The sequence below is a fragment of the Dryobates pubescens genome, chromosome 25 (genome assembly GCF_014839835.1).
Source record: "Dryobates pubescens isolate bDryPub1 chromosome 25, bDryPub1.pri, whole genome shotgun sequence".
In the NCBI taxonomy this organism is placed as follows: domain Eukaryota; kingdom Metazoa; phylum Chordata; class Aves; order Piciformes; family Picidae; genus Dryobates; species Dryobates pubescens.
In genome coordinates, this window is record NC_071636.1 from 16,158,847 (window position 1) to 16,185,276 (window position 26,430).

General features: G+C 46.1%; 1 protein-coding gene across 1 annotated transcript in view; it reads right to left on the reverse strand.

Annotated features, from left to right (window-relative positions):
* CABIN1 (calcineurin binding protein 1) overlaps window positions 1-26,430 on the reverse strand; it is a 121,750-nt gene that overhangs the window by 77,889 nt on the left and 17,431 nt on the right. The window contains exons 19-25 of the mRNA XM_009911029.2: window positions 24,344-24,505; window positions 21,423-21,629; window positions 20,209-20,354; window positions 19,627-19,888; window positions 16,799-17,059; window positions 13,383-13,534; window positions 11,961-12,139 (exon numbers count right to left, since the gene is read on the reverse strand). Of these exons, the coding sequence (XP_009909331.2) occupies window positions 11,961-12,139; window positions 13,383-13,534; window positions 16,799-17,059; window positions 19,627-19,888; window positions 20,209-20,354; window positions 21,423-21,629; window positions 24,344-24,505 (1,369 nt within the window). The remainder of the gene's footprint in view (window positions 1-11,960; window positions 12,140-13,382; window positions 13,535-16,798; window positions 17,060-19,626; window positions 19,889-20,208; window positions 20,355-21,422; window positions 21,630-24,343; window positions 24,506-26,430) is intronic.

The following is a 26,430-nucleotide window of genomic DNA, read 5'->3' on the forward strand; positions in this document are numbered from 1 at the left end:
CACCTTCTGTGGTCCTATGGCATCTTCCACATTTTCTGTGCCATTTACCTTGAAAAGCACCCAGTGTAATTTTGAGTCTGCCACAAACAAAGCTGGACTGACATGAGAAAAACCCCCACAAACAACAATACTGGTAAAAATCACTCATAAAGGACAGAAAGCAGCATTAGAAGGCAGAGACTTACAGGAGTGATCAGTGATGCCATCTATCCTGCAGCGGTTAGATGCTGTTGAGCAGTGTTCTGAAAGGTGATTTGATATGGCAAATAAACAATCCATCAAAGAACTAGGTCTAAGGCAGACAGGAGAATGCCTGGATTCAAGGCAGCAGATGTAATGAATGTGCCTTGACAGAGTGGAGTAGTGTCTGTTGGCTGCTGACTGCATTGCAGCTACAACAGCTAAGGTGTTAACAGCACAGGTAAATTTGGATGGGCTTGTGTCTTCATTCTGGGGGGCTAAAATCCACACCTCAGAACAAGCAGGCAAGGCAAAGTCTTCTGCCTGTGTTTCAAACCTTGCCCAACAGAATCCAAGCTCCTCTGCACCACAGGGTAGCAGAAGCAGCCTTGCATGACTGAAAAGCACAGCTTAGTATCTCCAATAGAGAGACTGCCACTGAGAGGGGAAACTGGCAGCTGTCTGTAACACTGTGCCAGGACAATTCAGTGTCCAACACAGGCACTTCTCTCTAAATCCACAGCGCAAGAGTTCCATCTCCAGTTTCTGCTCAAGACACAGATATATCTTAATCAATGTTCCATCCACTGTCTAGGTAGGTCCACTGCATTCCTATTCATTAATTTTCCTGGTAAGACCAAGAAAGACAATTTAAGAACCAAGAGCCCTTGCTTCAAGATGAGCTGCTAATGAAATTAAGTTTCTTCTGTTCCATCTGAATCTCACTGGTTCAGGAGAGATCTAAAGGCCACCTAGGAATTCATTTTACCAAGATAAATCTCTCTACAGACATTCAGCTTGCAGATCAGGTTCTGCTTATTAGGATTGCAACACACTGAAGCAAATCTTATGCACTCTGTAGGCTTTTCACTGCCACACGAAGAAACCCTTCCCTTTCAGGGAACTGATCTCAATCAAACTGTATCTTGAAAAGGAATGGAGGAGCAGGATTTGCTTCCTAATTGGAAGTTAGAGAGGTGGTTAATGATGACAAGTTCTATACAGAGAGAATGTAGTTACAAAGAATGGGAAGAGAAGGCTACTGAAGAGAGGTCAGTCAAGCTTCAAATGACTCATTTATAAAGCCTTAATAATGTTCTGTGGTACAAATGGATCCAGCTCAGCTCCCAGTTGGCATCAGCAAAAACATTTACAGTGGCTCCCTTGATTATTTTTTTAAAGGGAGTTCCTGCATCTGTGGCAAAGAGGCTGAGTTACTCATCTAGGGAAGAAAAAAACCAAACCCAATTTGCAAATGCTGCCACAAGCCTGAAGGTCAATTCTGCTGGGTGGGTGATGACAGATGAAGCACTGGAATGTAAATCAAGGACTGCTAGACCAATATGCAAGAGCGATATGGGATCATTACAAAATTGCACTCGGCTACCAGCATGCAAAGACAGACAGTGATTTAGGATGGGAAATTCCAAATGCAGGCATGAGGCCAAGCTTGTCCCTGTGGGGAACAACTGTCAATGCCTCCTGACAATCAGCTCCTTAACTTGGTTTGACACTGCTACTAGAATGAGCAGAGGTTGAGGTATTTACATTTATCCTCTCTCTTTTGCCGTACATTAACCGTATTAAAAAGCCCCAAACAACTTCATGACAGCAACACTGGGCTTATTCATCACTAGAAACCAGAGCAAGGCTACTCTTGAGACAATCTGCTATTCTTTGAGGTACTTCTTCATTGCAGTAGATGCTTTCCAACTGAGTGACCCTGATGAAAAATACTGGAGAAACAAGCAGCAGCTACCAGTGATTCATTTCTCAGAAGTCACCATGGATGGATAAAGTTCCAGGGAATGGAACCCAAAGTGTAGCACCTGTCTTTGCAAAGGGGAAAAGGTCAAAGCTGTTAGCCAGCCAGCCTGCATTTTTCACAGAATTATGTGTGCAGAAATAAATCAGCCCAGCTCTAAGCATCTAGAAGGCAACAAGCTCAGTAGCAGAATGTGTGTCTGTGTGGATCCCAGCAGATCTGTTCCCCTGTGCCTAGAAAAATCGGTGGTTCTCAAACCAGAAACGGCCAGCCTCTCATGCTGCTGTCAAAGCAGGTCTGCAACCCAGCACACCTCTTCACAGAAATACACAGAAGTCTTCCTGCTCTGCTGAGTGCTAATGAAAATGAAGCTTAATTACGGTGTCTGTTTTCGGGCCCCGTATTTCAAGAACGCACTGAACAACACAAGCATGAACTCAGAGGAGTGGAGTGGAGTGGGAAAAAAAGGAAGTACTTAATTTCAAAATGCCACAGGAACACCTGAAGCCTTGTGGACCAGCTGCCCTAGGCCTTGTTCCCTGAACTGTTTCCACTCACAGGGCTGAAGGAGGGAAGAGAAGAGACCTGAAGTGACCTGAAGTGGCAGACACAATGCTAGGGGCAGAGCTCTCAGTGCTGAATCTGCTGGCTGGGGAGCACCTCTGATGGTACAAGCTTCCATCAGGAGAGCTGAAGCATAGCTTTGTGGTGCCAGTGTGAGTGAGGAATTCCACCTCCATTATTTACCATGCAGCTCCATTAATCATGTTGTCTGCTCTGCAGCCTTTGAAGCTTTTCAGAAACTAAACCTAGGAGGAGAGAGAAGACCTCTGAACCATGTGAGCTTAGGTAACAAGCTCATAAAGACAACAGGGCTTTATCTGCATAATATCTTTTTCTGTCTTATATATCTGATGAGAAATGCATACAAGAAGGTATGTGAAATGTGACAGTCAGCTGCAAGTCAAAAATCAGACCCAAGTGGCACAGCAAGCTACGTACACATGGGAACTCAATTTACTGCAAAGAAAAAATTCAGTTCACAGCTTATGAATAACTGAGGATAGAGTATTAAAAAATCATAACCTTGTCTCAAGCAATAAAAGCTGTGGATGCAGAGATTCTCCCTCTCAGTCCTGCCTGCCTGGCACCATAGCTCCTCTTTTCTCCTTGCTTGCCCATCTGAGCATTTCTCTTTATTGTTCTGCAGTCAGATACATGATGTATCACACAAGGCTCATCCTTGAGACAGATTCCACCCACAACAGAAGACAACATCCAGCTCTGTATCAGAAGGCACTTGCACATTATTATAGACAAAGCAAAAACCAAAAACCTGCAGAGATTTGCATGGGAGCAGATCAGTTGCTGGAGGATAGCAAGGCCTCTGAATGTTTAAAGGGAGTTCTCTTGTGACATGAGTCAAAGATGAGAGTCTATGTTTTGTCTGCACTGAACACTGAATGTGTTTCCCTAACTTGCAGTCCTCTTCTGTCTGCAGCTGCAGAGCCACAGACTACCTCATCAGTGTTCCATTTAGTTAGTCAAATCCTTTTCACATCATCTCACACTGTCAGTGTGATACTTGCACTCATCAGAGAGAGAGGTTCAATCAGGGTAAAGTTAAAATGGAGCAAACTGGGTCTGATTCATTATTCATCTACTCCAGAGTGCAGCCCCCACAAACATCCACACACCCTGGTTATGCACTGCAGACCCACAGATGTCATTTTAAACTGCTGGAAGGCTAAGATTTGAACGCTTCAAAATGCAATGGGAACGTTCTTTTCGTGCACAGATATATCCACCTGATCTCAGAAGGTGATTTAGTCTGGCATGAGCGAGGACAACCTGGTGCAAAACGTTTCTCAGAGATCACCTTTGTCTCATCAGGATGCTGAGAACCCCGTTTATAAAACACTCTGCATCTTCAGAACCTTTGCAGACCAACAAACTATGGCGTGAGACTTCTCCCACAGCATGAAGCAAGGAGCCTTTCCCAGTGAGTTTATCATGCAGGTTTTGCCAATTATTAAAAGCAAGCCGTGACAGGTAAAAGCAGGAAGAGAATGCCTGGGGAACAGAGATTTGTGTAAAGGTTAGAGGCAGCACGGGCAATATTGGTTGCAAAAGCAATCAGGCAAGGACAAACACACACACACACAAAAGGACAATTACATCTAACTACACACAACACACTACATGATATGGATGGAGACTTAACAACAGGACATTCTCACACTGCAACAGCAATGGGTACTGAATACATCATATGCATCCCACCACGGTTACTCGGAGTCCAACAGCAACACGACAAAGGCATCTTACAGCAAAAGGGCCTCACCACAAAATGTAGGTCACTGTAACCTGCCTTCAGCCTGTTCTGACTGCATACACCCAGCCTGCATAAAGGGCAGTGAGCACATCTGCTTTGGGACACATCTGCTTTGAGCTGTGTAAACATGGTGTCAGCCCAGGTAACACAAGGGCTTGGTCCCTGCTGCCTTCCTGTTTTCGCTTGTTTCCTACTCGTCTCTTGGAAAATTAAAAGAGCCTAAACCTCAGGCTTCTACTGTTAGAGGCAAGCTTTCACTCTGGGGGGTTATAAACTAGCAACAGGCAGGGGTGATGACAGAAAAGACAGGATTAACAGAAGGGAGGGAAAGATGTTGCTGAATGGAAGGACGAGAGGAGAGAAGAGAAAGGAAGTTGCCTCTTTTACACACACAACAGCAGCTCCTCAGCCAGCAGAGACCAGCTGCCACTCAGCAATGCTTCTGGCTCCTTGAAGGAGATGTGTGCCAGCAGCTGCCACCAGCACAAGAAGTTTAGTTACTTTACAAGCTGTGTTTACTGGTTTCTTTCTCCTATTTCCATTAAATAGATGACTTCAAACTAATAGCGCACAAGCATTCATCTGGGTATGAAGCTTTGCAATGCCCTCAACTCCAGCAATGACTTCTTGCATTTCTTGGCCACCATTTTTTCTTCTCCCCAGCAGTTGAATGTGCTGGAGAGCTACAGAACAACAATGGCAATTTAAACACAACCTGTGTGAAACAAGCCTGCCCTCATAGCCTTATGTGGCTATGGAGGAATGCTTCAAGAGCAGCATCCCAATATTTTCAAGAAAAGATGGCTGGACAGTAATCAGTTCCTGCTTGCAGTGAGATAGTTTGCTGCATCAGAAGCCAGGGCTGAACATCTTGGTAATTAAACAGGAAAAAAAAAGAGAAGAGAAAACCCCAAACAAATTAAATACTCCACAAAAGGCATAAAATTAAGAGACTAAATAGGTCTCAGAGAGAACTGCAAAGAGTTTGTCCAGACCATTCCTTTTTCCATCAGGATAAATCACAGCTCCCTCATGCCTGGCAGGTAGCTGTATCACCACTTTTCAGACTTCCAGTGCTGAGGTGTTGCAGTGTTCTACTCTACACAGTCTTTCCCTTTATTTCCTATCACTATTTTAACATTATTTTCTCATGTCCACTTTGAAAATGCAATTTAAGCCTCACACTGTCTGTTCAGTCTCCCAAGGACATGGAAATCCTGGGGGGTTGCCTCTGACTCTTCATACAGTGTCTGACACTGTTTAGGTCCCACTTGTGTCTTATGTCCCCTTAGTCTTCTCCTCCCTAGACAAACCAACCTACTTCCTTCTCTCTTTCCTCATGGGATGTGTTTTCTTGAAGCACAGCATTTAAAAAAATGGTCAAGGAGCTCTCACAGGTCAGCAGAGACAGAGATCCCAACTAGCAAGTTTGCCTGTGAAGAGAATTTTGTAGGTAAGACTCTCTCCAATGCTCTTACTTTGTTTATGTCTTCCTGGAGAGGAGAAGGCTCCAGGGAGACCTTAGAGCAGCCTGCCATTACCTGAAGGGGGCTACAAGAAGGCTGCAGAGGGACTGTTCCCAAAGGCTTTCAGTGACAGGATGAGGGACAATGGTTTGAAATGACAGCAGAGCAGATTTAGATTGGATGTGAGGAACAAGTTCTGCACCATGAGGGTGGTGGAACACTGCAACAGGTTGCCCAGGGAGGTGGTTGAGGCCCCATCCCTGGAGATACTCAAGATCAGGCTGGACAAGGCTGTGAGCAACCTGATCTAATGAAGGATGTCCCTGCTGACTGCAGGGGGGTTGGCCTGGATGACCTTTGGAGATCCCTTCCAACCCAAACCATTCTCTGATTCTATGATCAGTACCAATCTGATCTGATGCCAAGAGTCAAAGTAAATAAGAATATTATCAGGCCTCAGAAGGAACAAACATCTAGGCTGAATTTAGGCCAAACTATTAGTTCTGAGAACAACAACATGGACAGTTTCTCTTGCTGTCAGAATGGTAAAAATAAAATCTAGAGAGCAGTCCAATGCTGGGTATTTTCTTGCTGTTTTTAGGAGTGTTACAATGGAAAGGCAGGCACCAGGCATCTTCAGTGATGTGACTACATGTAAAGTGTCAGGAACATTTTCCTTCAAAAGTATGTATTTTGGTACAAGTGAAATGCAAATGCATGCAGAGGAGCACAGTGTCTGTAACAAGATAAAAGTGGGAGACTTCTGAGCATTGCTCAGCCTGGTAGCTCTCATTCCATCTGTAACAGCCCCAAGGCAAGCACTCCCATTTCTTGGGGCTCTCCAATATCCTGTATCCAGAGCATAGTTGTGCCAGCAACTTACAAAACACTCCGAATGCTGCAGTGCTTTGCCATTCTAACTTGTCATGGTTACACACAGCCTTCCTAAAGATCACCCTAACCTTGCTTCTTTCAGCAGCTGACATTTTAAATGGCTTTGGCAGCAGCAAAGCCCAGTCCCAGCTAGGCTAAGCTGGGAGACCCAGGAACTGCTGCTTCAGCCCTGGCAGTGGCAGACATCTCTTAGCTTGCACCTTCAGGCTTTGCTAAGCAGCCAGCTTTGCTCCCCACAGGGCAATTAGCATGCCACAGCCCATAATATCTTATTTGGAGGGAATGCACTAATGACACATGTTGGAATATTTCCTCATTTATGTATCCCCTGGGAACATTTTGACAGTCTTCAGGACCTAAGCAGATGTGGACTTGGGCAAAACTGCTTCTCACAGAGAAAATTATTCAGGAAATAGGGAAATATTTGTTCCTTTCTGTGTTTATTGTGTCAAAAGACATCAAAAGGCTGACAAAAGAGCCTAAGGTATCTTCACTGAGACACTGCATGTGACACTAGCACAGGCCAGTGCGTGACTCCTTACTGAAATGCAACCATGGATCAAACAAACTATATCCATGTGAGGGAAGGAGCTGAAGGATCTTCTGGTCAGCTTCACCAACAATGACTGGTTGAGGGAAAAGAAGAAATTCACCTTGCAGAGTTCCCAGGCATCTGAACCTTTGTTTCAAAATGATGTTAAACTTCTTTACAGATTAGAAAATGACAACAGGAAGCAGCCCACCCTCCAGAAAGGAATTAATCTCAAGCAGAGCACGTCTTTGGGTCCTCCCATATTCTACCAGCACTAAGCTCTACACTGCAGGTACTTTACCCCTTCTTGAGTGGCTCATCTTGAGTGCTCATCTAGCTGGACCGGTCCCTTCTGACCCCTAACCTTCTGTGAGTCTGTGAGTGCTGGTGTTCACAGATCCAGATGGGATAAATGAATTGTCAGAAGAGTGAAATCAGAATAAAATCCCTAGCTCCAGAACAATGTCAAGTTACTTAAACATTAACTTAGTTTGTATATATTACAAAATCTTCAATAACACTGTGACCTCCCCCTCCCTCCTTCAATTTCTAAGCTAATTATTTATTGCATAGCTTTAGACTTTTCTAGAGATGAGCTGCTAACCACCAGTCATTGTAAATGATAAATTAACAGATGAAGTCTACTGGACTGTCATGCAAATCAATTCATGCTAGTACACAATATATTAAAAAAGGAGCTGCCACCTGCCTCCTTCCAAAACCAGCAACACTGCTTTGGTCTGGCTTGTTTCAGCCACAGATCCAATTTTCACCTGGTCACTTTTCACAGGTATTGAAATGGTGCAAAACCTACCAAAGACTGAACCCAGGTCTATCTTAAGAAGCTCAGACAGACTTTTAGCTCTGGAGAAAACAAAAAACCCACCAAAACCAACTAACCAAAACAAACCCACAAACAAACCCCAATCAAAAACCCAACCAACCAACTCCCCCCCCAAGAAACAAAAACCAACCAACCAAAAATCCAACCGAAAAACCCAACCAACCAAAAAACCAAAGACTGAGCCCAGGTCTTTCTTAAGAAGCTCAGACAGACTTTTAGCTCTGGAGAAAACAAAACAAAACACCAAAACTAACTAACCAAAACAAACCCACAAACAAACAAACAAACCCCAATCAAAAAACCCAACCAACCAACTCCCCCCCCCCAAGAAACAAAAACCAACCAACCAAAAATCCAACCAAAAAACCCAACCAAACAAAAAAACAAAGACTGAGCCCAGGTCTTTCTTAAGAAGCTCAGACAGACTTTTAGCTCTGGAGAAAACAAAACAAAACACCAAAACCAACTAACCAAAACAAACCCACAAACAAACAAACAAACCCCAATTAAAAAACCCTACCAACCAACTCCCCCCCCAAGAAACAAAAACCAACCAACCAAAAATCCAACCAAAAAACCCAACCAAACAAAAAACCAAAGACTGAGCCCAGGTCTTTCTTAAGAAGCTCAGACAGACTTTTAGCTCTGGAGAAAACAAAACAAAACACCAAAACCAACTAACCAAAACAAACCCACAAACAAACCCCAATCAAAAACCCAACCAACCAACTCCCCCCCCAAGAAACAAAAACCAACCAACCAAAAATCCAACCAAAAAACCCAACCAAACAAAAAACCAAAGACTGAGCCCAGGTCTTTCTTAAGAAGCTCAGACAGACTTTTAGCTCTGGAGAAAACAAAACAAAACACAACACCAAAACAAACCCACAAACAAACCCCAATCAAAAACCCAACCAATCAACTCCCCCCCCAAGAAACAAAAACCAACCAAAAATCCAACTGAAAAACCCAACCAAACAAAAAACCAAAGACTGAGCCCAGGTCTTTCTTAAGAAGCTCAGACAGACATTAAGCTCTGGAGAAAACAAAAAACCCACCAAAACCAACCAACCAAACCAAACCCCCAAACAAACAAACGAAACCCAACCAAACAAAAGTCCAACCAAAAAACCCAACCAACCAAACCAAACCCCCAACCAAACAACCAACCACCAAACAAAAACCCAACCAAAAAACCCAACCAAACAAAAAAACAAAGACTGAACCCAGGTATTTTTTTAAGAAGCTCAGACAGACTTTTAGCTCTGGAGAAAACAAAAAACCCACCAGAACCAACCAACCAAAACCCAACCAACCAAAAACCCAACCACAAACCCCAACCAAAGGAAAAACCAAAGACTGAACCCAGGTCTTTCTTAAGGAGCTCAGACAGACATTAAGCTCTGGAGAAAACAAAAAAAACCCCACCAAAACCAACTAACCAAACCCCCAAACAAACAAACAAAAGCCAGCCAACCAAAACCCCAACTAACCAAACCCAAACTGCTAAACAAACAAAAACCAGCCAACCAAAACCCCAACCAACCAAACCCAAACCACTAAACAAACAAAAACCAGCCAACCAAAACCCCAACCAACCAAACCCAAACCGTTAAACAAACAAAAACCTGCCAACCAAAACCCCAACCAACCAAACCCAAACCGCTAAACAAACAAAAAACAACCAACCAAAACCCCAACCAACCAAAACCAAACTGCTAAACAAACAAAAACCAACCAAAACCCCAACCAACCAAACCCAAACTGCTAAACAAAAACCAGCCAACCAAAACCCCAACCAACCAAACCCAAACTGCTAAACAAACAAAAACCAGCCAACCAAAACCCCAACCAACCAAACCCAAACTGCTAAACAAAAACCAGCCAACCAAAACCCCAACCAACCAAACCCAAACTGCTAAACAAACAAAAACCAGCCAACCAAAACCCCAACCAACCAAACCCAAACCGCTAAACAAACAAAAACCTGCCAACCAAAACCCCAACCAACCAAAACCCAAACCGCTAAACAAACAAAAACCAACCAACCAAAACCCCAACCAACCAAAACCAAACAAAAACCAACCAACCAAAACCCCAACCAACCAAACCCAAACTGCTAAACAAACAAAAACCTGCCAACCAAAACCCCAACCAACCAAACCCAAACCGCTAAACAAACAAAAACCAACCAACCAAAACCCCAACCAACCAAACCCAAACCGCTAAACAAACAAAAACCAACCAACCAAAACCCCAACCAACCAAAACCAAACCATTAAACAAACAAAAACCAGCCAACCAAAACCCCAACCAACCAAACCCAAACCGCTAAACAAACAAAAACCAGCCAACCAAAACCCCAACCAACCAAACCCAAACTGCTAAACAAACAAAAACCAACCAACCAAAACCCCAACCAACCAAACCCAAACTGCTAAACAAACAAAAACCAGCCAACCAAAACCCCAACCAACCAAACCCAAACTGCTAAACAAACAAAAACCAGCCAACCAAAACCCCAACCAACCAAACCCAAACTGCTAAACAAACAAAAACCAGCCAACCAAAACCCCAACCAACCAAACCCAAACCGTTAAACAAACAAAAACCTGCCAACCAAAACCCCAACCAACCAAACCCAAACTGCTAAACAAACAAAAACCTGCCAACCAAAACCCCAACCAACCAAAACCAAACCGCTAAACAAACAAAAACCAGCCAACCAAAACCCCAACCAACCAAACCCAAACTGCTAAACAAACAAAAACCAGCCAACCAAAACCCCAACCAACCAAACCCAAACTGCTAAACAAACAAAAACCAGCCAACCAAAACCCCAACCAACCAAACCCAAACCGTTAAACAAACAAAAACCTGCCAACCAAAACCCCAACCAACCAAACCCAAACTGCTAAACAAACAAAAACCTGCCAACCAAAACCCCAACCAACCAAAACCAAACCGCTAAACAAACAAAAACCAGCCAACCAAAACCCCAACCAACCAAAACCAAACCACTAAACAAACAAAAACCAGCCAACCAAAACCCCAACCAACCAAAACCAAACCGCTAAACAAACAAAAACCAGCCAACCAAAACCCCAACCAACCAAACCCAAACCGCTAAACAAACAAAAACCTGCCAACCAAAACCCCAACCAAACCCAAACCGCTAAACAAACAAAAACCTGCCAACCAAAACCCCAACCAACCAAAACCAAACCGCTAAACAAACAAAAACCAGCCAACCAAAACCCCAACCAACCAAAACCAAACCGCTAAACAAACAAAAACCAGCCAACCAAAACCCCAACCAACCAAACCCAAACCGCTAAACAAACAAAAACCAACCAACCAAAACCCCAACCAACCAAAACCAAACCACTAAACAAACAAAAACCAGCCAACCAAAACCCCAACCAACCAAACCCAAACTGCTAAACACACAAAAACCAACCAAAACCCCAACCAACCAAACCCAAACCGCTAAACAAACAAACAAAACCCAACCAAACAAAAACCCAACCAAACCAAAAACCCCAAAGACTGAACCCAGGTCTTTCTTAAGCAGCTCAGACAGACATTAAGCTCTGGAGAAAACAAACAAACAAAATAACCCCAAAACCCAAACCCAAAAAACCCACCAAAAACAAAACCCCAAAACTCAACCTAACAAAAATCTGTGACGTTGTAGAACTCAGTGAGGATCCAGCCAGCTGCAGGCTCCCTGTCAGCACTCCCTGGGTGACTGACAGGTGCCAGGGGAGGCAGGTGCCAGCTGTGGGTTTTCTATGGACAGCTCTGTACATTTTACAGCACTGCCCTCAGAGAGGTGAGGAGCTGCAATATTGCCCGTGGTACCCCAGACCCATCACCCTGCTGCCTCCCCCCCTGCTGAGAGCAGCCGGGAGCGCTGCCAGAGTGGAGAACAGGGACTGTACCGTCCGGCGTGGCCTGCTGGCGGGGTTTTTTACATTTGACGTAATCGTGGTCAACTGGAGTGGCTGTGTAAGGTGGGGATGTCAGACCTGGGCCAGAGGAGGAGGGCAGGGAAGTCCCAGGGCCCGGCACTGTCCCAGCTGAAGAGTGAGAGTCCTCATCAACCAGGCAAGCTTTTTCTCTGGGCGAAAAATAAATAAAGAAATCCATAGCGTTAAGATGGCAGGGACATGCCCAGGGAACAAAGGAGATCAAGTCATAGGATGACAGAATTGGCAGGGTTGGAAGGGACCTCAAGGACCAGCCAGTTCCAACCCCCCCTGTGCCATGGGTAGGGACCCCTCACACTAGAGCAGGTTGCTCACAGTCACATCCAGCCTGGGCCTTAAAAACCTCCAGGGATGAGGCTTCCACCACCTCCCTGAGCAACCTGTGCCAGTCTCTCACCACCCTCATGGGGAACAACTTCCTAACATCCAATCTGAATCTACCCATTTCTAGTTTTGCTCCATTCCCCCCAGTCCTATCACTCCCTGACACCCTGAAAAGTCCCTCCCCAGCTTTCTTGTACCCTCTTCAGATACAGGAAGACCACAATAAGGTCTCCTGGGAGCCTTCTCTTCTCCAGACTGAACAGCCCCAACTCTCTTAGCCTGTCCTCATAGCAGAGGAGCTCCAGGACTCTGCTCATCCTCATGGCCCTCCCCTGTTCACTCATTAGATCTTACCAACCACACTGCTCTCTGCAGCTACCTGAAAGGAGCTTCTAAAATACTAAGTCCCAGGTAGCTAACAAAGGACAAAAGGAAATGGCTTGAAATTGTACCAGGGGAGGGTTAGTTTGGAGATGAGGAAGTGTTTCATTGCCATGTGAGTGGCCAGGGATTGGCACAGGCTGCCCAGGGAGGTGATGGAGTCCCCATCCCTGGAGGGGTTCAAGAAATGTGTGGCCATGGCACTTTGGGACATGGTTTGATGGCCATGGTGGTGTTGGGTATTAGGTTGGGATTGATGATCTTAGAGGTCTTTTCCAACCCTAAGATTCTATGATTCTGACCCATTATAAATGATGGGTTCCTAGCACAGGTTATATTCCTCCCTTGTCACTGGTCAATGGCAAAACATTCTTTATTTTGTAGCAGTTAACCAAAGGATGAGGACTGAAGGATCACCCTTTAAAATAAAGGCCATCTGCTTTTCCTTTTGTTAACAGCTAGGAACAAACAAAACCAATGTCTTCAAAATGGCTCACAAGATCAAAATTGTTCCCACTTCCTGAGAAGACCTCAGACCAATGGTGTTACCACTCACAATACCTGCAAACATCAGAACTAATTCTGCTTTTGTTTAGATTTCATTCAGCTTCATTTCACTCATTAATTGGACAGTAGTTCATGCCTTCAGTGCTGGAAACAAGCACTCACTTTTCTGCAACTTTTGGGGTGTTCTTCTCCTCACCCCTGGCAAATGGTCCCTCAGAAGCCTCTTTCATGAAGCTAACCAGGATCTCTGCATCTACTCCAGAGTCTGGCTTCCCCACAAGTTTCAGAATAGAAGCATGAAGTCGAAAGTATACCTAGAAAACATAAAATGCATTTGGTCAGGAAAGACTTCACATCCCTGCAAAAGAGTTTCTTCTCTGTAGGAACTGGAGGAGTTAGTAAAGGCAGTCACCTGTTACTCAAACCTACTTGAACAGGATTTTTCCTGCCTCTCAGAGTTGATTGTAAATTAAAAGATTAGAATAGAATAGAATAGAATAGAATAGAATTAAACAGGTTGGAAAAGACCTTTGAGATCATCAAGTCCAACCTATCACCCAACACCATCTAATCAACTAAACCATGGCACCAAGCACCCCATCCAGTCTCTTCCTAAACACCTCCAGGGATGGTGACTCCACCACCTCCCTGGGCAGCACATTCCAATGGGCAGCACATTCCAATGGCCAATCTCTCCTGCTGGGAAGAACTTCTTCCTAACATCCAGCCTAAACCTCCCCTGGTGCAGCTTGAGACTGTGTCCTCTTGTTCTGGTGCTGGGTGCCTGGGAGAAGAGACCAGACCCCACCTGGCTACAACCTCCCTTCAGGTAGTTGTAGACAGCAGAAAGGTCTCCCCTGAGCCTCCTCTTCCCCAGGCTAAGCAACCCCAGCTCCCTTAACCCCTCCTCATAGGGCTGTACTCCAAACCCCTCCCCAGCTTTGTTGTCCTTCTCTGGATACATAGAATACACAGAATAAACCAGGTTGGAAGAGACCTTCAAGATCATCACGTCCAACCCATCAACCAATCCAACACCACCTAAACAACTAACCCATGGCACCAAGCACCCCATCAAGTCTCCTCCTGAAAACCTCCAGTGATGGCGACTCCACCACCTCCCCAGGCAGCCCATTCCAATGGGCAATCACTCTCTCTGGATAGAACTTTTTCCTAACATCCAGCCTAAACCTCCCCTGGTGCAGCCTGAGACTGTGTCCTCTTGTTCTGGTACTGGCTGCCTGGGACAAGAGACCAACCTCTGTCTGTCTACAACCTCCCTTCAGGTAGTTGTAGAGAGTAATAAGGTCACCCCTGAGTCTCCTCTTCTCCAGGCTAAGCAACCCCAGCTCCCTCAGCCTCTCCTCATAGGGCTTGTGTTCCAAACCCCTCACCAACTTTGTTGCTCTTCTCTGGACTCGTTCCAGCAAGTCAACCTCCTTCCTAACCTGAGGGGCCCAGAACTGGACACAGGACTCGAGGTGTGGCCTAACCAGTGCAGTGTACAGGGGCAGAATGACCTCCCTGCTCCTGCTGGCCACACTGTTCCTGATCCAGGCCAGGATGCTATTGGCCCTCTTGGCCACCTGGGCACACTGCAGGCTCATGTTCAGCCTACCATCAACCAGCACCCCTAGGTCCCTCTCTACCTGGCCACTCTCCAGCCACTCTGACCCCAGCCTGTAGCACTGCATGGGGTTGCTGTGGCCAATGTGCAGAACCCAGCACTTGGATGTGTTAAATCTCATGCCCTTGGACTCTGCCCATCTGTCCAGTCTGTCAAGGTCCCTCTGCAGAGCCTCTCTACCCTCCAGCAGATCAACTCCAGCCCCCAGCTTGGTGTCAGATGCAAATTTACTGATGATGGACTCAATGCCCTCATCCAGATCATCAATAAAGATGTTAAAGAGCATGGGGCCCAGCACTGATCCCTGGGGCACACCACTAGTGACTGGCCACCAGCTGGATGTGGCACCATTCACCACCACTCTCTGGGCTCGGCCCTCCAGCCAGTTCCTAACCCATCGCAGTGTGCTCCCATCCAAGCCATGGGCTGACAGCTTGGGCAGGAGTTTGCTGTGGGGAATGGTGTCAGAGGCCTTGCTGAGGTCCAGGTAGACTACATCCATAGACCTCCCCACATCCACCAGGCAGTCACCTGATCATAGAAGGAGATCAGGTTGGTCACACCGGACCTGCCCTTCTTGTGGTCGCTGGCCCCTAAGCAGCCTCCGACCACCACATCCCCACCAGCCCTTCCCTGTTGGTGAAGAGGAGGTCAGGCATAGCCTTACCCCTGGTAGGCTCTTGGAGCACCTGGGATAAGAAGCTGTCCTCCATGCACTCTAAGAACCTCCTAGACTGTCTCCTCTCTGCTGTGTTGAGATCCCAACAGATGTCAGGCAGGTTGAAGTCACCCATGAGAACAAGGTCAGGAGATCTTGAGACAGCCTTAAGCTGCCTATAGAATGCTTCATCAACTTCTTCTTCCTGGTTGGGTGGTCTATAACAGACTCCAACCAGGATGTCTGCCCTACCGGCCTTCCCTCTAATTCTTACCCACAAGCACTCAACCTGATCGTCCCTGATCTCCAGCTCAATGGCATCTAGTGCCTCCCTGATGTACAGGGCCACCCCTCCACCCCTTCTTCCTTGCCTGTCTCTCCTGAAAAGCCTGTAGCCATCAATTGCAGCGCTCCAGTCATGTGAGTTGTCCCACCACGTCTCTGTGATGGCAACTACATCGTAACTTTCCTGCTGCCATCATACATACATTCCAGCAACAACATCTTTCCTAAACTGAGGGGCCCAGAACTAGACACAGGACTCAAAGTGTGGCCTAACCAGTGGACACTGTATAAACTCTCCTAACTTCAAGCTATGGAATGCAACAATGAAAGCAGACCTGGTCTCCTTGGAAGCAAGACACCACTGGGTACATCCCAGATGCACTGCTTTCACCAGGCAACACAGTGAAAGCCAAGGTGTTGTGGCTACTAGTCCAACTCATGCATGCATTTGTGCTTTCCCAGATGTGAGGTGCTTCTGAAACCTCTCCACATTTGATTTTGATGAAAATTGACTGATGAACTGAATCTAGAAGTGGAATTCCTGTCTTTAAAACAAAACCAGCCTAAGTAAAGGACTCCCTTTTATTCTCCAAGTCCACAGCTTCACAGATTGCATCAAGTTGGAAGGGACCCTTAAAGGGCATCTTGTCCAATCCCCCCTCCAGTACCTGAAGTGGGCTGCAGGAAGGATGGAGAGAGACTGTTTACAAGGGCCTGTGGTGACAGGACCAGGGACAATGGCTTCAAACTAGGGAAGGGTAGGTTTAGATTGAGTATCAGGAAGAAGTTGTTCACTGTGAGGGTGCTGGAGCACTGGAACAGGTTGCCCAGGGAGGTGGTTGAGATCTCTTCCCTGGAGATATTCAAGGTGAGGCTTGATGAGGCCCTGGGCGGCCTGATCTAGTTGGGGATGTCCCTGCTGACTGTGGGGAGGTTGGACTGAGTGACCTTTGGAGTTCCCTTCCAGCCTGGACCATTCTATGATTCTATGATTTAACTTTCTGTTACCTCCAGCGCTTCCATGGCAAGTTCTGGTGGATTGTGGTAGTGAATCTTCTTTGGGTAGCGAGCAGCCTCCTCGTGCAAGTAATGAGCTGCCTGTTTGTAATGAAGCAGGTAGACAACAGGAGGCTGCTTCTGCTTCTCTGCAATCTTCCCCAGCATGTAGTGAATAAGCCACTCCTCCTCATCACCGTCGCCCTCGCAGCGAGATGCTGACGTAAAGCACAGTTTGGCTGTCTCCAACATGCTGTCTCGCCGCTCTTCCATCTGTGCGTGAACCAAAGTGGTGACAAGGCAACATCAATTCACTAGAGATGGGGTGGGGAACCCTAAAAATACAGCCCTGCACAGCAACATGCAACAGCCACAGGCAGCATATCAAGTACCGGCAACCTGAAGGGTGTCCAAAAGATCAAATGCACCCTGAGTACCCCCAGGATGTGCTCAGGGAGGGGGCTCTGCTCATTCCAGCAAATGCTGACACAAACACCCACAGCCAACTGTAAATCTGAAAAATAACTAACCAATATAAACAGCTACCACAGCTGTACCCCTGCTTCAAAGCTGGGATTATCTTCACTTTCAAGCTGGGACATTCAGCAGAGACATCCTCCACTAGAGCAGGTTGCTCAGAGCCCTGTCGAGCCTGACCTTGATTATCTCCAGGGATGGGGCCTCAACTACCTCCCTGGGCAACCTGTTTCACTGTTCCAACCTGGTGCAGAACTTGTTCACAGTATCACAGAATCACCAAGGTTGGAAGAGACCTCAAAAATCACCGAGTCCAACCTGTCACCACAGACCTCATGACTAGACCACGGCACCAAGTGCCACATCCAATCCCCTCTTGAACACCTCCAGGGACGGTGACTCCACCACCTCCCTGGGCAGCACATTCCAATGACGAATGACTCTCTCGGTGAAGAACTTTCTCCTCACCTCCAGCCTAAACTTCCCCTGGTGCAGCTTGAGACTGTGTCCTCTTGTTCTGGTGCTGGTTGCTAGAGAGAAGAGACCAACCCCTTTCTGGCTACAACCACCTTTCAGGTACTTGTAGAGAGCAATGAGGTCATCCCTGAGCCTCCTCTTCTCTAAGCTAAACAATCCCAGCTCCCTCAGCCTCTCCTCACAGGGCTGTGGTCAAGGCCTCTCCCCAGCCTTGTTGCCCTACTCTGGACACATTCAAGTGTCTCTATGTCCTTCCTAAACTGAGGGGCCCAGAACTGGACAAAGTATTCAAGGTGTGGCCTAACCAATGCAGAGTACAGGGGCACAATGACTTCCCTGCTCCTGCTGGCCACACTCTTCCTGATCCAGGCCAGGATGCCATTGGCCTTCTTGGCCACCTGGGCACACTGCAGGCTCATGTTCAGCCTACTATCAAGCAGTACCCCTAGGTCCCTTTCTGCCTGGCTGCTCTCAGCCACTCTGACCCCAGCCTGTAGCGCTGCATGGGGTTGTTGTGGCCAATGTGTAGAACCCGGCACTTGGATGTGTTCAATCTCCTGCCCTTGGACTCTGCCCACCTGTCCAGCCTGTCAAGGTCCCTCTGCAGAGCCCTCCTACCCTCTAACAGACCAACACCTACCCCCAGCTTGGTCTCATCTGCAAACTTCCTGATGATCGACTCAATGCCCTCATCCAGATCATTGATAAAGATATTAAGGAGCATGGGGCCCAGCACTGATCCCTGGGGAATACCACTAGTGCCTGGCTGCCAGCTGGATGTGGCACCATTCACCACCACTCCACTGGTTCAAAAAGACAGAAAAAATATTTCCTTTAGCAACTCCTTTGACTGTTCAGAGAGCATTTAGAATTGCTCATTTTGGCTTAGCAATGAACTTCAGGAAGAGTTTTTCATCATCATCATGCATGAAAAGCTAAGGAATTTATAATGACTTTTTTTTCCTATGTAAACTCCACCAGTCTGCTCATTTTGATCTTTTGATTACAAGCTCAAAAATGCAGAGAAGGGTGATGATGTCTTCAGCTAACAAGAGCTGACATATGGACACAGATATCAGAGTAATTCCTGCTCTTTTTACTGTTTAATTATGTATACATTTCACCCTCTCCTGGAAGCACTGCATGACATTTACAGAAGGGAAGGTAAATGTAATTCCCCTTTCCAGAAGGTTACCATAATTTTGTGTCACCTTCAAAAGATAATTCAAAGATCAGGGCTCTAAACCAATTTTACACAGATTGGTTTGTTTGGTTTTTCTCAGGCTGAGAGAGTTGGGGCTGTTCAGTATCAAGAAGGCTCCAGGGAGACGTCAGAGCAGCCTTCCAGTACCTGAAAGGGCCTACAGGAGAGCTGGGATGGGACTTTATGTAATGACTTGTAGTGACAGGGAAAGAGGGAATGGATTGAAGCTTCAGAAGAGGATATTCAGACTAGAGATTAGGAAGAAATTCTTTAGAGTGAGGGTGGGGAGACACTGGAACAAGCTGCACAGTAAGGTCGTTGATGTCCTCCCCTGGAGGTGCTCATCCTGGGCTGGGTGGGAGGTGTCCCTGCCTGTGGCAGGGGTTTGGAACTGGATGATCTGTAAGGTCCCTTCCAACCTAAACCATTCTATAAATTTATGAAAAAGAAAGAAAAAAAAACCAAACCAAAAGACCACCTTTAAATGGTGCTGACCAGCAGCACCTTGTGTGAATGGAGATTAGAATTCCCAGCATGGCTAAGTAACCAATACAGTCTGGTATGTGATAGACAGCATGGGAACACGGAACAGCCACCTCAATATTGAATTGATGAAGCTACTGCATTAGAAAAGACCATCTACAACATCCAAAACTCCATCCTGCTCTCAGCTAGATCCCACCTGCTGCACCACTTCAGGGGGCAGTTCTGCTTTCCACTGCTTCAGCTGTCGGGAAGCGAAAGAGTGCAGGGCGTAGGAGATGGTTCCGTACTCGATCCACAGGGAGAGGTTAGAGCTGTCAATCTCCAGGGCTCGCTTGAAGCAGTTCAGGACAGGAGTGGAGTGCTTCCAGATTGGGCCATCACTTTTCAACTCATTAGAGTTCAGCTTGTCCTGAATGCGACTTGCCCGAGCCAGAGCCATGCCAGCCCATGAATCAAACCTAGGCGAGCAGGAACACAGCACATCAACAACCACCCCCCCTTGACATGACACTGAGTGGCAAAACCAGGCTGGTTTTGATATTTCCACCACTTTCTGACATTTTTACATGCTCTCTCAAAACAGACATCTGCATCTCCTCCTCCTGTCATAGAGGAACAGAGGCTGGAATGCCTATATCACACTGATTTGACTCAAACGCTTTGCTAATAAAGTCCTGCCCCCACATGAAAAGCAGGTCACAGAACCATGGAATGTTAGGGGCTGGTTGAAGGAAGTAAGCAGAACGAAAGATGTGCATCAGGCTTCAGCAACACTGACCTGTTTGGACAAATACAAATGTCATGCATGTAAAATTTAATGGCCTTAGACTGTTCTTTGTTCTTGAAGTGATAGTCTGCCAGAAGATAGTAGAGCTCAGTCACCACTGGTGGAGAATAGTCTGCCCCATCCGGGAGAGAGGGTGCCTGAAAATCAACAAAAGGAAAGATGAAAACCTTCCTGAGAGATGAACTGCTGCTTCCTTGTAGGGCAGGGAGCCTTTTTTGCACATCAAATATGGAAACAGTGGAAGCATTGGCTTCAAACTGGAGAAGGGCAGATTTAGATTGGGTATCAGGAAGAAGTTCTTCACTATGAGAGTGGTGGAACACTGGAACAGGTTTCCCAGGGAGGTGGAATGGGCTGCCCAGGGAGGTGGTGGAGTCACCATCACTGGAGGTGTTTAAGAAGATGGGGTGCTTGGTACCAAAAGTTGATTAGATGGTGCTGGATGACAGGTTGGACTCAATGATCTCCAAGGTCTCTTCCAGCCTGGTCTGGTCTGGTCTATTCTATTCTATTCTGACTGGACGTGAAGAAGTTCCTCACTGTGAGAGTGGTGAAGCCCTGGAATGGGTTGTCCAGGAAGGTAGTTGAGGCCCCATCCCTAGAGGTGTTTAAGACCAAGGTGGATGAGGCTCTGGCCAGCCTGATCTAGTGTGAGGTGTCCCTGCCCATGGCAGTGGGGTTGGAACTAGATGATCCTTGTGGTCCCTTCCAACCCTGACTGATTCTATGATTCTATTCTACTCTACTCTACTCTACTCTACTCTACTCTACTCTACTCTACTCTACTCTTATTCTTCCCTGGAGATATTCAAGGTGAGGCTTGATGAGGCCCTGGGCAGCTTGATATAGTTGAGGATGTCCCTGCTGACTGCAGAGGGGTTGGACTGGATGACCTTTGGAGGTCCCTTCCAGCCTGGGCCACTCTATGATTCCACAGGTACACAGAGCACTTACAAACACTAATGAACATCTCATACTGCCTTCCCAGTCAGGCATGTAGTGTTAATTAGTACCACACCTTGCCAGCCCAAGACCACTTGGTGATGTCATTCTGGTATTAAATATAATTACCTGAAGAAATCCAGCACTGTGGAATAAATCATTCCCCAAACTACCACAAAGTCAACAGAAAACTAACCACAATCAGTGTTACTCCTTTCAATCATTTTTTTTTTTAAAGAATTTGGTTTTTCAATAAATTCTACCTTGCTGCATGTTCCTTCAATATAGGCAGACACAGCATCCAGGCTCAGCATAGGTTTGTCTGTCCGAGGGACAATCGTAGCAGTCTTCTTCAAAAGGTTGGCCAAGTCAGCAGACACTGTGCTGGTTTTGTAGCTGTCAAATTCTGGAAGAGTCTTAGGCTTAAAATACTCAAACATGAACAAAGCATCTTCCCATGTTAGGTCAACCTGAAGAGGAAGTAGATGAGAGGTGGAAAAAAAAGGAAATAATTAGCTCAAATTCCAAAACCCCAAAGCTGTCTAATACCAGAATTCTGTGGCTTTCTAGTTGGTAAGGATAAACAGATTACTGTAAAAGGAAACAAATGAAACCTCCCAAGAACAAAACAATTTCAGGCACCTGCTGCTCACAAAGGCTAAGGTATGGGCTGTAACTTCATGCAGGTCCCTGAAGAACAAAGTCATTCTACTTGCTTAGAAGAGCTGCCCAGAAAAGCTGTTTGGAATTACAAGGATCCTCTCAATCAAGCCTTGTGCAGCCAAGTCTAGTTGAGAAGTGTCCCTGGCCATGGTGGGGAGGGTTGGAGTAGATGAGCTCTGAGGTCCCTTCCAACCCGAGCCATTCTAGGATTCCATGAATCCCGAGTGACACTGAGATCATGGGCAAGATATGGAGGAGAAAAGCTCTGCACCTTCCAACTCAAATGAGAAGAATAAATGACTAAATAATGACAAGAAGAGACCAATAGAGGAAAAAAACACAATCTTCCAACTCTCCTCAGAGAGATACATTGAGAATGCATTCCTCACTTTCCCCTTGCTTGAAAAGAGAAGAAAAATAAAAACTAATCCATAGTTACAGTTCTCTTCTGCCAGACTCAAGTTTTACTCCTTCTCCTGTTCACCTTACTCCTTAGGGTAAATTTGATTTCTGTACTCAAAACAAGGAAGTGGCATCACTAAAACTCAGTTTGCCAATGATTTCAGTAAGAACTTTTCAATTGGGAATTGCTGCAATGGAACAGATTTGTTGCAGGGGGGGAGCAGAATGAAATTTATTTCTGCTTCCATTTCTCTTAGTTGTTGCCATTTTGTCCTGATCTTCATTTTCCTAAGAGGTAAATGTGTCAGAACACACAAGTAATCAGTGAGTAACAACAGCAGCACTTGTGCATTGACAGAAGGTCAGCTTTGCAGTGCTACAGAAAGGGACCTGGAGGTACTGGTTGATACTAGGCTGAAGATGAGCCAGCAGTGTGCCCAGGTGGCCAAGAAGGCCAATGGCATCCTGGCCTGGATCAGGAGCAATGTGGCCAGCAGGAGCAGGGAGATCATTCTCCCCCTGGGCTCAGCACTGGTTAGGCCACAGCTTGAGTCCTGTGTCCAGTTCTGGGCCCCTCAGGTTAGGAAAGATGTTGAGTTGCTGGAATGTGTCCAGAGAAGGGCAACAAAGCTGGGGAGGGGTCTGGAGCACAGCTCTGCGAGGAGAGGCTGAGGGAGCTGGGGTTGCTTAGCCTGGGGAAGAGGAGGCTTGGAGGAGACCTTATTGCTGTCTACAACTACCTGAAAGGAGGTTGTAGCCAGGTGGGGGTTGGTCTCTTCTCCCAGGCAACCAGCACCAGAACAAGAGGACACAGTCTCAAGCTGCACCAGAGGAGGTTTAGGCTGGGTGTTAAGAAGAAGTTCTTCCCAGACAGAGAGATTGGCCATTGGAATGTGCTGCCCAGGGAGGTGGTGGAGTCACCATCACTGGAGGTGCTTAGGAAGAGACTGGATGGGGTGCTTGCTGCCACGGTTTAGTTGATTAGATGGTGTTGGGTGATGGGTTGGTCTTTTCCAGCATGGTTAATTCTATTCTGGAACCAGACAACTGTTTTGCTCATAGGAAACTGGGGTTTCATTTATAATTTTATGATTAGGTAAATGCAAAAATCATTGGAGGTTTTGGAACAAGCTCAGTGATGTTTCAAGACACAGGATTGCTGACCTGCTTTTCCTGTCCCTTCCCTTCTGCAGTTGTTCTTCTTCCAAACCCAACTGAATCTCACATATTGCTCAGAAACAGCTACCAGATATTTACTGCCATAGATTTCAAACCAAGCTACAATTTCATGTACTTGCACAATTTTAAAGTGACATTTTTGACTCTCATGAACTGCAAGGCTGACTGCAGCTCTCTTCTCTCAAGCTGACTTTTTCCTCTCTAATTTTCCTCATATGTGAACTACTTCTCTGTTGAAAACAGGAAAGTCACAGCTCAATAACAGCAGTTTGTGGATAGCTTCAAACTGGCAGACTACTGCGAAAAGACAACAGCAGCATCTCATCTGAGGGATGCAGAAAGGATCAGGGGGGTAGAGCACCTCTGCTACAAGGACAGGCTGAGGGAGCTGGGGGTGTTCAGACTGGAGAAGACTCCAGGGGGACCTTAGAGCTGTCTTCCAGTATGTGAAGGGGGCTACAAGGGGGCTGCAGAGGGACTGTTCCCGAAGGCCTGCAGTGATAGGATGAGGGGCAAGGGTTTGAAATTAGAGAAGAGCAAATTTAGATTGGATGTGAGGAACAAGCTCTGCACCATGAGGGTGATGGAACACTGGAACAGGTTGCCCAGGGAGGTAGTTGAGGCCCCACCCCTGGAGATCTTCAAGGTGAAGCTAGACAAAGCCCTTAGCAACCTGATCTAGTGGAGGATGTCCCTGTTGACAGCAGTGGGGTTGAATTAGATGACCTTTGGAACCCTTTCCAACCCAACCCATTCTCTATGATATTCACAAAAGCTCCCATTTTTTTAAACAAGTTTATGTTCTACAATATATAAAAATAGAGACATTTTAGAAGGAAACTAAAGTGATCTTTCTAGAAAATACATTAGGATGCATTAAAGCCAAAGCAGGGCATATCCTCCAGGATATTCCACTGACATTCTCTCCCAGATCTCTTACCTGCTGTACTGAATGTTCTTCTAGGTACCTTGCTTTGCTTTTTTTGCTAGGGAAGCCATACAGGCAGTAGAAACACTGTTCCAAGGCTGTTTCCAACTCTTCTTTGTATGGGTGAGTATCTTCAGAAGTGGATGCTGCAAGTTCTTTTTGTAGTACCTGAACCTACAACATCAAAAAATACCAAGGAAAAATCACCTTTTGCCCTATTCTACTGCTTCTGCCTTGCCCCACAGGCCTCATTGCATCTTCCCCTCAGCAGGAACTCCCAGCTGCTCTCAGTAAGTCAGACTCTGATTGCTGCTCAAGGACTTAACATCATATTAACATTGTCTCTTGCACATCACCTTCAGCCACCCACCCATGATGCAAGGCACTTGAGCAGACAATTCACTGCAGAATGTAATCATTTAACACTAGTCTGTGAAAACACCTTTGTTTAACATTCTTGAGGCTGTGCTTCTGTTCCAACAATTCATCTCCTTTTCTCTTTGTCTATCTTTACCCTTCCAACACCCTCTTGTCTCTGAAAACTAAATTTCTGTGCTAATACCCGATGATGTTTTAGTTTAGGAAGAAGGCAATTCTGAGACTGAGCACTGCAAGATTTTGTTCAAAGCCCTGGTGACATTTGTGATGATCTAGCAGTAAACTGATTCACAGCTCTCAATTACCTGTGGTTTATCCAGATTCACAGGGCACACTATCAGCCTCCCTGGGCTGGAGATGCAGGCACATTAGACAGACACCATTTAGATTCATCACATGGCAGTGCTGCATCTGAGGGCAAGCCTGGCTCTGGAAATGGGCTGCCCTCATGCCACATGGTGCCTGAGCACTGGGACCAGCCCCCTGCTCACAAAGCAGATTCATGGAGAGGCAGCTCAGCTGTACCAGCATTATGCTCCTAACACCAGGGAGACTGAGGAGGGCAGGATGCGGAGATGTTCTAATAGTCAACAGAATCAGTCTCAGTTCAAGTGCTGTTCATTATCTCCAGCCCTACCACTGTGATCTGAGTCCTGCAGAACCCCTCAGGCTCTCTGTGCCACCCTTCCCAGCTGTCTGAATTACTGTTCTAGACACACTGCTGCTCAAATGCAGAGCTAGATGGGATCTGGCACTGAGTTGTGCTTAATAAGCCCCAGGGAGTACTGAAAGAGAAATTAAGAGATTCCTGAGTAGCTATATACAGAACTAATGACAATTTTCTGCTGGCTGGAGGTAATAAACCTCAATAAGTCAAGCTGAAGCTGTGAAGTGCCACTGAAATGTCACAGGACCACAATGTCTGGGGTTTGCTAGCACCCAGGTGCTCTCCCAGCCTGTCAGCACTCTGCACAGGGAGAAGCTGACTGCACTTGGCTTTCTAAGGCAGGGATGAGCTGAGGAACCAGCAGTACAAGCAGAAATGATCTCCTTCAGTCACATGAAATTTGCTTCCTGGTGTAACAACTAGAACTCAAGGAATCATCTTTAAAAGGTCAGCAACAAATAGCTAACTGTTTTTATCTACTAGTGTTGTCCAGACAGACATTTCTGGAACATACAGGATCTTCTAACAACAGACCTGAACAACAGACCTTCACAGGGCAACAGAGGACTGAAGGAATTCTTGAGTCTCATCATCTTTGCTCAAAAGGAAACGAATAACCAAGTTCCACTTCAACACTGAGTTTTCCTGGCTGACAGTTAAATATGTTCTTTTTTTCCCCCCCATGTTAAACAGCATTTCCCTTTCCCCTTTCAGTCCATTATTTCAAATTCCTTTTATCCTGATTGGATTGAATAGAACTGAGGCTGATTAAGGGCACCTTAGAGGGAGGAAAGAAAGGTTTGCACTGTCATGTCCTGTCTCACCTATGGATAATTTAGCAGAATCATTTACTTCTTTTTACACTTATTTACTAATTCCCATTGAAGATGCTATTACAGCACAGAGTTGGCATCTCTTGGCTGACAAAAAGGCCTCTTTACAAAGAATGCCAATGATCAGGGGTCTGGAATAACAAGCCATTGCTGCTCAGATTACATTGACTGAAACTCTCATGCATTTGCCTGGGAGAAGGAAAGTGGATTAAAGAGTGGAT